This window comes from Aphelocoma coerulescens, chromosome 11 (genome assembly GCF_041296385.1).
Source record: "Aphelocoma coerulescens isolate FSJ_1873_10779 chromosome 11, UR_Acoe_1.0, whole genome shotgun sequence".
Classification (NCBI taxonomy): Eukaryota; Metazoa; Chordata; class Aves; order Passeriformes; family Corvidae; genus Aphelocoma; species Aphelocoma coerulescens.
In genome coordinates, this window is record NC_091025.1 from 11,047,942 (window position 1) to 11,061,554 (window position 13,613).

General features: G+C 37.5%; 1 protein-coding gene across 9 annotated transcripts in view; it reads right to left on the reverse strand.

Moving 5' to 3' along the window:
* FTO (FTO alpha-ketoglutarate dependent dioxygenase) overlaps positions 1-13,613 on the reverse strand; it is a 330,070-nt gene that overhangs the window by 249,283 nt on the left and 67,174 nt on the right. For 8 of the 9 annotated variants that reach the window (XR_011154586.1, XR_011154585.1, XM_069027331.1 and 5 more), the window contains exon 7: positions 12,423-12,542. The exons of the other annotated variant lie outside the window; for it this stretch is intronic. Coding sequence is in view for 6 of the 8 variants with exons in the window: in XM_069027331.1 (XP_068883432.1) it covers positions 12,423-12,542 (120 nt within the window). In the remaining 2 variants the exon portion in view is untranslated. The remainder of the gene's footprint in view (positions 1-12,422; positions 12,543-13,613) is intronic. 9 annotated transcript variants of the gene reach the window in all.

Here is a 13,613-nt window from a genome sequence, read left to right on the forward strand (position 1 = left end):
CCAGAATAATTTTATGTTTGTTGAATTAAAAGCAAATACTGTCAAACATACTTTAAATAGTTTTCTGCATATGACAGCATTTTCTTAAACAAAAACTATTTCTCCCTTATTTGATTCTGTACTATAAACCAGTAACACATTAAATGTAGTATTATTACAGCACAAAGGTATCAATTAATGGAATTCTATCAAAACACTACATTTTTAAAGGGATGGGAACACAAAAAATCAAAGACATCACTACCCACAGTATTTAGCTTTGAAGGAGACTCACAGCTACACTCTTATCTTCTGCCATCTTTGCCATAACCACTTCCCACCTGCAAAGCCTCTCCATCCTATTTTCTCTCAAACCACTCTACTCCTTTTTGCCTGAGAGCCTTTGCCATCCTCTCCCACTCTTTCTCAGTCTCCAAAGCTTTTCCTGCCAAGCTTGTTTTCTATTCCCACTGTACCCAAAGGTCCATTCCACTCACAAACCAGTTTCAAGCTTTCCAAGCACTTCTGCACTCACTCCAAAGCTGCTGTCCCAGGAGTTCTCACTCACCTTGCCTTCAGTCCTGTCATTCTACCAAGAGAAGGGCTCCTAGACCTCTTCCCATGTTGCTACTGGCACCTGCAGTCACTCTCCCCTTGGCCAGCTGCAACTGCTGCCCTGATTGCTTCTTCCCCCACCCCTTACTCTTTCAGAAACCTGCAGAGGTAAGTAAAGAAGTAACATTAACGAGTCAGATGAAGCAAATAAGACGGTAAGTAGAACTCACTCAGCACTTACTGTTTCCAGCTGTGCCTGTGCCTTGCTAATCAATCTCCTCCTCTACCCAGACAGGAGGGTTCCACTAGGACCAGAACCCCAGCATTTCCCCAAGAGGAAAATCAGACCTTTTCTTCAACATGGAGTACCTCATGAAGGCTATGAAGAGTACCTCATCTCAGGAAAAAATAACTGAGTTCAAATTAATTTAATTTGTAACAGTATTTTCTGCTGAGACTCAAAGAGCAGTGGAGAAAAGACCCACATTCCCACAATCACACTGCATTAGCTTCTTCCAAAGAGCAGTAAAAGAGTGTAGGGTCATGGAATCTGGTGACACACCTACAAGCAGGCAAGCCAAGGTTGGGATGAAAATGGACAGCTCTTCCCACGTACGAAAATCTTAAAATTAGATAGGGATAAAAAGAAGAGTAGACTTTCTCGGTTTGAGAAGCCCTCACAATCTAAAGGGCATTAGAATTTCTCCTTTAAATCTTCAGTAAAAATGACACACTCCTTTAGTTCACTTCTTCCCATTGCAGAATAAGTAGCAAATCTTATATTTTTAAAGCCCACTATAAAAATGCCACACAATTTCTTCAACCTTGTGTCATTCCACAATACAGAAGACAGTTTCTATATGAAATACACTTTAAAGCTGTACCATGAGAAAAAGCACAGCTTAATTAAGTTAACTAAGCTGATTAAGCCATGCTCTTTCACCTACTACAGGAAGTATTTAGCCCTGGAGCCATCCTAAAGGCACCTCGCACAGTGTATGACATGTTTTCCAGAGATACTGTATATATTTAGTCACTGTGGAAGGGGAAAAAGCAAACACCCTATATGTCAGCATGCCAACAAAAGAACAGAAGAAGTATCAGCTGATAAAGCAGCTGTTTACATCTCATTCTTGTCTGGAAGGTAGGTATTACATTACAAGGGAATAGACAAAGTTAAGAGAACAGCACCCCACCACCCCACATCTGACTGTTACAAAATAATTTAAGAAGGAGCACACTCTCCAAAAATCTTGATCACTGATATTATTATCATTATTATTATTGTTGAATTAAAAGCAAATACTTTCCAACATACTTTAAATAGTTTTCTGCATTTGACATAACTACTTTTTCTTAAACAGACTATTTCTCCCTTATTTGATTCTGTACTATAAACCAGTAACATATTAAATGTAGTATTATTACTGCACAGAGGTATCAATTAATGGAATTCTATCAAAACACTACATTTTTAAAGGGATGGGAACACAAAAAATCAAAGACCTCACTACCCACAGTATTTAGCTTTGAAGGAGACTCACAGCTACACTCTTATCTTCTGCCATCTTTGCCATAACCACTTCCCACCTGCAAAGCCTCTCCATCCTATTTTCCAAAAATCTTGATCACTGATATTATTACTAGAATCTTTGTAAGTTTACAAACAACTCAGACAAACGAATTGAAAATTGAATAGATTACAACAGCTTTATTTTAAAATAATTAAGAATAATCTTTCTCCTTTGTTGTATTTAAATGCATTTATATCATTAAAAGAATTCTTTAAAATTTTCAATCCTTTTAAAATCTATAAAAGAAATTTCTAAAATGAAGATATAGTCTTATCTTGGCTTTTCCTGGTACAAGGCTGCTGCTCTGTCTCTCATAAAGATTTCTGGCAGAGTGAGAAAACCTGGTCAGTATCAGAGTCTTTCCTGGGACCTGTCTGAAGTGTCGACAAGCAGCTAAGCTGAATATTAATACACTCTCCATCATCAAAAGCTGTTGCATACCCAAAGGATGAAAAATATTTTAATCAGCTTTCAGCTTGTCTAGTAGAAGTCAGTTTATTCCTTTGGGATTATACATCTATGTGCTCAAGTTTTGTCTTCGCGCTCTCTCTCCGTACATATTACTTTAGAAACTAGCAGCAAAGAGCCTAAATCTGCTGTTATGTTGGGAAAAGCCAGCTAATGCTGTGATTCAATTACAGTACTTTACATTTAAGAAGGAAATGTAGAAGATGAAAAGCAAAGAAAAAACTTGAGAAAACAGCCCTGTTATCAAGTTTTTTAACAGTAGGATTTCTTAAAGAAACCAGTGAGACTTTTTTTGTTTTGTTCAACATTTCAACAAATTTTGAGAGTTTTCAGACTGGTTCATCTGTTGTCTTACCCATCTTTTCTTCTCCCCAATAGATTCCTAATTATTGCAAATCCACAATTCCTTCAGCGTAACAACCACCAGTGGAACTGACCCATGAATGTATAAATATTTTATAAACATGTGTATCAAGTATGTCCTACATGAAAACCAACAAAAGATCAGTAATGCAAAAATTTTTTGAAGAGCCTTGACTGTACATGCCTTGACTGCATGGCAACCTCTCCTTTCTCTGCTGTCTTTCCTCTGAGAGACAATGCCAGTCCCTGTAAAGTTGCATTAATGAAGATAACACCTGCAGGAGAAGACTTTTAAAAGTGAGAAATAGCAATAATCTTAATTCTCTTTATTTTAAATCCTTTTAAAAGCATCATAACATTTTGGACTAGGACCTAGTCAGGACTTGTATTGGTCTTTGCCTTGAGCATCTACATAAAACCAATACAGAACTAATTTCTTCTTGCCTCACTTCTGCTTCCTGGGGATAGATGTATTACCATTGGACATGCAACACCAGGTTGCTCTTTCCTCTTGCCCATAAGAGAAGACATGAAGAAATGTAAGGCTCTGCTGACTTTCAGATTTTCTATAACCTCATGGAAGTCTGAAAAGTACAACCTCTGTGTGGTACTACACAGCATCAGCATAAACTGCTTTGTACAGACTAATCTTAAAATAATTTCTATCATCCATCAGCAACACAACCAATCATTACTTTTGAGCAAAAGCGTGAATTTTGTGGTCCTACTACTGCAAACGATTTCAGCACATGATTTCTATTTCATGAAATGGAAGCATGACATTGGACAGAAGGAGACCAAAAGGATCACAACGAGTTAACTTACTCTGCCATGTGTCTGAATTACAAAAGAAGTCTTATAATTCAGTTATCCAAGCTGAGTCCCACCACAACATCACAGAACAATTGACCTTCTAGCTAGCTGGTGAAGCTCTAATCCATTAGCATGTAGGACACAGCTTGAAGATTGAGCTAAAATGTAATTATTAGCAGTGTATATATGCATACATATATACACAGACACATAAAAATAATCACTTCAGTTTATTACACAATGACATTGATCCCTAGGCAGCCAGACAACATGAACTGATGCACTATTCCCAGCTATTAACAGTGCTCTTTGTGGATCACTGCATGCTAAGCACGAGCTGGATTCATCTTGAGCACAGCTCCACTGATGCCATTCCTGTCCCCCAGCAACAATCTGTCCTCTTCTCACCATCCCCTTAATGGTTCTACTCTATTACAGAAATTCAAAATGAGTCCTATGAAAACTAGTCTCATTGTGATAAACAATCACATTATTTTACTGGAATAATTTAAAAGATTTGCTACACTTTATATTAGTGCCTCTGTCGTGAAAATTATATAGAGTTCAGACTGACTAGCAGTCCAAGGAAAACTGCCAAAATCTGATGTTCATTTGTAACATTTGAGAAAAACCAGTAATTATCTACCTACTGCAGAATAGTAAACATTATTATATCTGCAGCTTCAGGATCATTAAGCAGAAGCATGAGTAGTGACAAACAGAAAGTGCAAAAAAGATTCACACAAAAGCTCCTGAGAACTAGACCTGGGAACTGCCAGGAGACAATCAGGGTCAGCCAAAACACAGTAAACTCTTCTTAAACAGACAGAATTTGCCAATCTGAAAAAAAAAAAAAAAATAAAAGGTCCCATGTGGCCCCATCTACACTTTGCAATCATGATATGGGGAGGCAGATATTTGTTGGTTTCCTTCAAATGCAGGAGGTTCTCTCCCTAGGACATAGCCAAAAGTAATTGTCAGATATAGATAAAAACATAGCCTCATTTAATAGAGGAGGAATTTAAGATCAGAAATTGTCTGCAATCTAAAACCAAAGTAAGACCTCAATGTTGTGATTGCCAGGCGGATTTTGAAAACCACACCTAAGTTACTTGCACAAGTTATACAGAGGGTCAGTAAAAGAATTAGCACCTAATTCATCAGGGCATAATGCTCTCCATAGCAACTTCTGAAGCCAAGTTTTATTTCATAAGGTATAAAATGAAAGCTGGAATTCTGAGCAAAGATGAAGTAACTGTTAAAGGACACATTACAAAAATACTATTCAGCCATGATCTTGTTAGGAATTAGAAGGACTGATGATCAGATAGGAAAGAAAAGGTATCGATGCAGCAACAGCAGCTTTTCAGAAGATGTCAACCTCCCTTGCCTACCAAAGCCATTTGGAAAGTAAAGCAGCTGTATTCTATTTTATAGTGGTTACAGAGCCACTAAAATACAATAGCAATAAAACCACATTTAGCAACACTAGCTGTATTAAAAAACATACAGCAATGTAGATGGTGACATTTTAGTCATATTGCCATTTGCTTTCACTTTCTTTCAAAATCACAACTTACCCTAGTTTATAACAATCACAGTACAAATTATTCCTGCCAAACCACTGTAATTCACAGTTTTAACACCAAGCCAAATCCTTTTTTTTTTCTGTGTAGCATGTCCATAAACATGTATAAACAAATATAAATCCATATGCTCTGTATCTGATCCCTTCTAGGATTGAATAAATGAGAACTAGATATAATTTTAAATTTTGGTAATCATTAATCAATTTCTATATAGCACATAACATAAATTCTAAAAACACAGATTAATTTCTTTTCAAGAAACACTATTGTCAGTGTTCAAATGTGGTCTTTTATGCAGTTTTTCTACTAAGAAGTAGATTTCTGAGAACATTAAAGCATATCATAGAATCTTCTGGCTTGGAAGGTACCTTAAAGACAATTTAGTTCCATCCCACATGGGCAGGGACACCTTCCACTATCCCAGGTTGCTCCAAGCCCTGTCCAACTTGGCCCTGAACACTTCCAGGGATGGGGCAGCCACAGCTACTCTGGACAACCTGTGCCAGGGCCTTGACAGCCTCATAGTAAACAATTTCTTCCTAATATCCAAACAAAACCTGCCCTCTGTCAGTTTAAAACCATTCCCCCTTGTCCTGTCACTCCATGCTCTTGTCAAAGGCTTTGCAAATAATGAGACTGGTAAAACAACAGCTCAATACTACAGCATCATTATTTCCCCTACAAATAATAAGGCTCAATAAACATACTATTGATACAAAGATCTTTTGTTATTCTAGTGTATGTCCATCCAAGGTTCTGGGGGAACAATGGTGGAAACAGCACAAGTTTTATACAATCTACACCAGCCCCACCACACTGACTCTGCTTTCACTGAAATCAGCATAGCTTCCAGCAACATAGTTCCCATCAACAATAAAAGGGTGGCAAGACCAGGTTCTAAAATATCCTTCCAGGACTGACAGTGGATTCACAAGGATGCAGCAGGAACCATGATCTGAGGTTTTCCCTCCCTGTCAGACCCAGGGCAACTTGCAGTACTGCCAAATGCATTCTAATGCTCTCTAAACTCTTTTCCTATGTTTTTCCTGCTGCAAAGAACTGCAAGCAGTTGGCCCCAGTGCTCATTCCCTATAAACGCCTTTTCTCTAAATTTAAGTTTATATGATTCAGAAGTCACATAAAGAAGTTAATTAGATCATCACAGTTAAAATCCCCAGTATGGGTGTGTATGGATTTGTGTGTAGAGCGTGTACACACACATACAGTCACACTGTGCATCAGCTCTGGTGCTCTATCCACAGGAAAACTTATAACATGTGGTGGAGAAAGAATCCTGTTTAAGCCAGAGTCTCAGCTCAGACATAGAGACCAATTTACACAATTCAAACACAAGACTGGGGATAACCTATCGGCACAATTTTGATTTCTGCTGATTGTGGTATGTGCATTTATGCCTTAAAAACTAACACAGAGCTCACTACATTTTACACACAAGTGCAGGTATTTAGTACACACAACTATATACATCCAAGAGTATAAAAATAGAGTGAAGATCACAGAAAGAAGCCCTGTTATAGTAAGAATTAAGTACAAGACAATAGAATTCTAGTTATCCAAAACTGCAGCTCACCAAGATCAGTTGTATGCACAAGAACACCTACAAATGTCAAATTTGTAACTCAGGTGCAAATCCACCGGGAAGGAAAGGCAGAGGCAGGACCACACCATGGGCACAGCTACACAAGCCATCCATGGTTCTCCCACGTGGGCCATCAGAAATGCACCTCACTGCCCCACAGGACATAAACTGTCCTAAACTTCTCCTGGCTTATGCCAGTGTACATTATACCCTCAGTGTTGTCAGTGTGGTTTTCCCAGAATGCTGTCGGAGTGCGAAGGCTGCCCCTTGAACAATTCCAGTTTCTAACAGAAATGTTATAGTGGTTCATATCAACGCAGCTCAGATCTCAACCAGCTCACGTAAGGGTTAAAAATAGAAAGTGCTATCCACTGGTTTACTCTGATGTTCCTGTAGATATTGTCACTGGATGTATCCTCAGAAGAATTCTATTCAACACCTCTGTCTTTAAGTACAAAGCTGTAGGCTGTAGCAGCTTTAGGAAACATAAGTATCCTTTTTTCTGCTGCACAGTATCTGTGTGTGAAATTCTCTAAAGGGGTTTAAGTATTTACCCTGAACACTATCAGACAGTTTCTAAAATTTTCCTTATCCTGTTGCAGAAACACTTCAAAGAGAATCATAAACACAGTCTTTTGTGCTTTCAGCACACATGTTGTTTTGGAAGCTTAAGTCTGAATTCCCTCAGAATTGTAAATAATTTTTTTCCTCAAAGATATGCAATACAACTTTACTTATTTTTTTCTTTTTACAGATTCATTGTGATTCTACTACAGACAATCCTAAATCCTTTCTCCCATTTCTGACAACTAAAAATATTGAGGTCAAAGAAATTATTGCCAGAAAAATAAGAAAAAAAAAAAAAAAAAGAAAAAGAAGTCTCCAGGATCAGGTTTTGTTGTTGTTGTTTAAGATAAAAGATACATTTCCAGAAACATCTGACTCCCAGTGTACATAAAATATAACCTGCCAAAAATACATTTATTTAAAGGCTCTGGCCTAAACAGATAAGGAAAGCCCCAAAAGACAAGAAATACAGGCAAAATTTGGGTCTTCGAGCTGCCATGTTGTACCTACATTTCACAGCTCATTAGGCAAATCCGATCACCCATTGCCACATGGCTCTCCAATAAAGTGTGACACTGCAATATCTGAGCACAACGGGAAAACCAGAAGAGAAATTAAAATAATACCTCAGAGTTCCTGGAATTTTGGCTGACAAGGTCAAACCAATTCAAATGTCAGTTAAGTTGCTATGCAATTTCTGAAAGAAGCTAAACAACCAACCAGCCTGTTTGTGATCCCATTATCTATTTTTTTAAAAATAATTGGTTAGTTGTTTAAAGTGCCAAAGTCTACAAAAGCTGGGAGAATTCCTTGTAAAAGCATATTTTTTCTTAGAGCTCTTCATGGTTATCTGGGAACTGAAATGCTCTTGATTTAAATACATATTTAAACCCTTGCTTTAATTTGGAAAAAAAAAAAAGGCTCTGGGCTGAGATTTTGTAGCTCAAGTTTCAGCGTAGACTCAATTCTAACTGTCAGGCTGTAAACCCCTGACAGTAGTGGCTTATAGCTGAAACTATGACATACTTCATATATAGCAATGGGAGCAAATAATGAAATAGACCTCAAAAAGGAAAGAAAAATAATTTTACAAGAAAATAGCCTTGCTCTCTGATTTCAATTCCGTTGTATAAACTGATTAAAAGCTTGTTATTGAGAGTAACAGTAATAACAAGACTAGAGATAGTTTTTAAAAAGTTTTACAAATCAAGATGAAAGTTGTGCAGAAACATACCAGTGTGCATGAAATGCTACTTCGATCATTCTACTTACACTGAGTATGCACGCTTCTGCTTTTGCACTACTACAAATTAAAAGGTGTGCTGCATTTCATTATCATCAGCTCTATTTTAAGATGCCAATAAGTGAAACAAATGGTGTAACAATTACTTGTGTTTTAGTTATCCCATTAAGAAATTACTTCCTCAAGATCTATGTTTCATTCCTTCAAGCAGTCCCTTCACTGTAGGCAGACAATTGTGCTGTTAAAATGCAACTCCAAGCCACTCACACTTTTCTCTACATTTCAGTCCCACACTTTCTTTTGTCTTGCCAAATTCCTGCATAAATAAGTGGGATTAAATGGAGCCTAGCCTACCTAACATAATTATATATGTTGTGATTTTATACTGCAATGAAATTGATACATTTTAATAATACCAGTCTTGGCTCTTACCCACTAAAGTCAATAAAGGTTATTAAGGCCAACTGCCATATAAATACATTGCTACATTGCTAAATGGACTGTCAAAGCAGGAAATACAATTCACACCATATAGCACTGTAAGGGCCTTTTTTTTTTTTTTTAAGGCACACTAGATATGCTTAAAAAAGCCTTCAAAAATTCAACGTGCACGCGTAGCCACATATGTATACTTTTCATTCCACAAACAAAAATAATTTCATTGATTTACATTTGACTTTTCTAATGGGAATCAACCTAAAACAAAATACCCAAAAAAAGGCTGTTGCACTTCTGCAGTTCTTACAGATTTGGTGTGGTGGTTACGGATTTTCATAGCTAAAATAAATGTCAGATTGCAAGGTTTGCATGATATCAGACCCTGAGAGACAAATTGTCTCTCCACTGAATCTCAGAACAGCTACAGCAAGACTTGCTCACATCACATGAGATTTCAGCTTTTCAGACTTCTCTTTACCCAGAAAGCAAAGCTTGTACAGTCTTTTTTCAAATGGTAACTCTCCCTTTGAATTCTGCAAGCATTTATCCTGATGTTGCAGGCGATAATGTGTTAATCTTGGATGACTTTTAAAAAAAAACCCCTCCAACATATGAATAGCCTTCATATTTTCAAGGGAGGGGAAAAAAAAAAGGAAGATTGGTTAAACTGCTTTGGATTTAATGGCTCATAAATTCATGAGGTAATATTGTGGGAAATGTGATGTTTTATCAGAATGTCATTCAAATGAAAGGTTTAACATTTACATCACAAGAGTGAGCTCCAAGTAAAACTACCCTCAGGGAAAGAAATGCCAGGAATAAACATTATGATAAAATTGTGTGCTTGCTATAATGTACAAAAATATTAAATAAAGCCCACAGGTTTGAAGACACTGGGCTGAACTTCCTGCAATATCATACTCTGCTGTGACAGAAGAGTAATTACAATTAGCAGAATCAGAGATAATTTTGGAAACTTTATTTTCTTCTTTATAACTGCTTTACTAAACAAGGGGAAAAATTTAAAAAAGGCACAGACCAACACCAAGATTGACTTCTGTATCACTCTAGACACACATATTAAAAAAACTATGTCAACAATTGTTCAGCTCACACACAAAGGAAAAATACATTGCTTAAATATTTTAAGAAATAATTCCTTTTAAATAGCAAAATTCTTCCAAAACAAGACCAACAATTCTAAGACATTTTTACTTTTAGCATTTTACATTATTCTCTCTTTTTTCTTTTTGTTGTTTTTTAAGAATCATCCAGCTAAAATTATAAATTTGGAGGAAAAGAAACCATCAACTGTAGACTACTGGGTACCTTCAAAAACACCCTTGTGATTTAACTTAGCTGTGGAAGCTAAGCATGCACCAAAACACTGCACTTTTTATGTTAAATTGCTGTTGAATTTGTTAACCCGCAATTGATTTCCTGTGTTATGGAATCTTAGAGATTACGGCTAACTTGGAGCAACAGGGATAATTCTTGATGTTAATGCCACATTTCCATGGGTTTTTACCGAGGCCGCGCCTGGAAACTGCGGCTCAACATTGCCCCCTACTGGCACCCTGCGGAACGCCGCAGCACAAAACGCGGGTTACGGCCCCAAAAACACACCCCAGCGCCAGGGCCCGAACCGCGAGCATCAAACTGACTTAGAGACTCAACAAAACAGACATTCTCAATTAACATTCTCTTCTGTCTCCTCCAATAGCTGAAATTAATTGTGATTAATATGTTATAAGTCATAAAACATTAAAGCAATTCTTAAAATTTAAATTAGAAGCAGCTTCTGTCTTGGCCCAAGCTTGGGTTTGCTGATAAATATCATCCTGAGGCCTGTTGAAAGGAGATACACTGACGCCACCATGTTTCTAATTAGAGACACATGGCAATGTCACACCAATTGCAGAAAACCTAACCCTTGAGAGTTCCAGAGTTTGCTGTTTTTCCATGTTTTCAACACACAATGGATATAAAATATCAACCATTCTTGTCTCTACCTCATCTAAGCCTGTATAACAAGAGAGTAAGTTGTCATTTGAAAGAAAAACAAACCAAAATATTTTTTTTAAATTATAAGGGTCGTTCAAAAATATGAGCACAGAAGAACACACAAATGAGAAAAAAAAAAAAAACCACATAAGCAAGTTTTATTTTCTCTCCTTTTGTAGGAAAATTCAATGCTCACTGATTTCTTGTGGCAACTGATTCCCCAACTGGAAGTTGCATTTTTCCAGGCGTGTTTTCCAAGTCTGAAACCAGACATTGCTGGAGAAGCTCACAATACATTTGAGCAGCTGAGTCACAACACTTCCAGTGAGACTCAAGAACACGTTCTTGTTGCACCACATCTCCAGAGCCTCAAACACACCCCTGATACAAATGGCACTCAGCACCCTCAGCTACAATACAAACTCTTCCAAGCCAGTACAGGCCAATGAGGCTTTATGCTGTGGCCAGCAGAAGTGACTGAGAAGCAGCTTCTGATGCAGAGGGATGGAGAGGAGCACCATGGGTTTGCCAGCACAGCCCCTTCTGAGTGCAAATCCAGAAACAGGAATGCTGACAACCGCTTTGAAAACGCTGACAGCACAGTCTCTCACCTCAGGCTCTACATGGACAGCAGCAGCAACAGGATAACGGTGTTTGGCACTGAATCCTTTTTCAAGGAATGCACGATGTACTTTGAAGTAGCCAGAAAACATTATTACATTTATTCTTGAAATAATCCCCTCGTGCAGGTTCTGGCTATGGTCTAACTGTGCAGGTGGACCACAGACAGTTGTACTTCCAGATCACCAATTTTGTGCTCAACTTTCCTCAGACACATGCACCACTGTTGTCATTAGCACTGTTGTCTATCTGGGTGTTGTACAAAAAAGTTGACAGTGCACAGCATTTGTGTGGTGTAATATATGGCTGTCATCTTATGAGGCTCTAAAAGGCTCATATGAGGCTTTTACGAGGCTTTCAAACTTTAAAAACAAGCAAAGTCAAGAACTAACTAAAATCCTGGGGTTTTGGATCTGATTTTGCTCACATTTTTTCTAGCTACTGGGGGATAAAAGTAAGAGGAGACAGTGAAAGGCTGACATTGATTCTGCTTCTCATATGTTCTGAATAAAGTCTAAAACCCATTACTTCAGTACAATTAAAAACATAATTGTGAGTGCTCTCAGAATTAAGCCCTAGAGGCTTTAGACTTTAGAACTAGTACTTACCATAATCTCCATTTTTCTCCAAAATTCTTCCAATTTAGCCATAGGCTTAAGCCACCAATCAGTGCACTTCAAATACCTCTTGCCTTGGAACCAAAACTGTCTAAGCCACTCAAATTCGACCTGCAAGATAAAAACATACTGCACCATAAACATCCATGGTCATTATCTGGGGCAGGAATGGGGTAATGCAAGAATCCAGCTGTACCTGAACAGCCCCACAGAAAAGGAGCAGTCACCAAAGTAGTCATTTCTAAACACACCCTTACACCCAGCTGTTTATTTCTATTCCACATCAATTTGTGACCTGAGCTACTCTCTTCAAACCCAGAGAGGTGCAAAACTCAACTCTCTTTTTTTCCTCTGTTTTTCACATGTTGTACATGCACAACAAACATTAAAAATTCCAGTTTACTCACAATTCAGTCAAATATGCACCAACTCTGCCTTATCGTGTTAACACTGTGGGTTTCAAATTGTTTCAGTCCTAAAAGATTGAAAAAACTTGCAGTAATAACACTGCTAGAATGCAGCCCAGTTGCTGTGGAATGAGAGGGTGGCACTACAAGGAATCACATTGTCTCATCCTTCACCAGACAGCCCAGTTACCAGAGATGCTGCTTTTCTTTAAGGGTAATCCATAGTTCTGGTCTTTAGAATTCCATATTTATCTTTGTTGTGGTAGTTACGTTTCACACTGAGTTCAAAGCTGCTTTAATCATTATTTGTACCACAAAGAAGATTTGTTTATCCCTGCTCAACTCTGATGATGCAAACAAAGACAACCTACCAAGGGGAAAGAATAAAAAAACTGCCCAAAGCTGTCACCTAATGCTTCCTTTCCTACAAGAGAAAACTGAACAGCTACAGAAATCTGAAAGTGGTCCAGTTAACATTAACTAAAGGTTTGGTCAATATGTTAAAGATTACAATAAAAAATACTTAAATTTTCAGTGTATTAAAAAAATATTAAAGCACATATGTTAGTAAAATATAACATGATTAGTTGGCAGACACAGATCTTAAAGTGTTTCTAAAAAACCCTGACTGCTAGCTAGTGACTTTTTAGCACAGAAGTTTGATGACATCCTTCCAAAAAAAAAAAAAAAAAAAAAAAAAAAAAAAAAAAAAAAAAGCTGAAGGAAACTTTGCTTCCTCTATAATATTAACAAGGTATGAAGGATCCAGTTATGG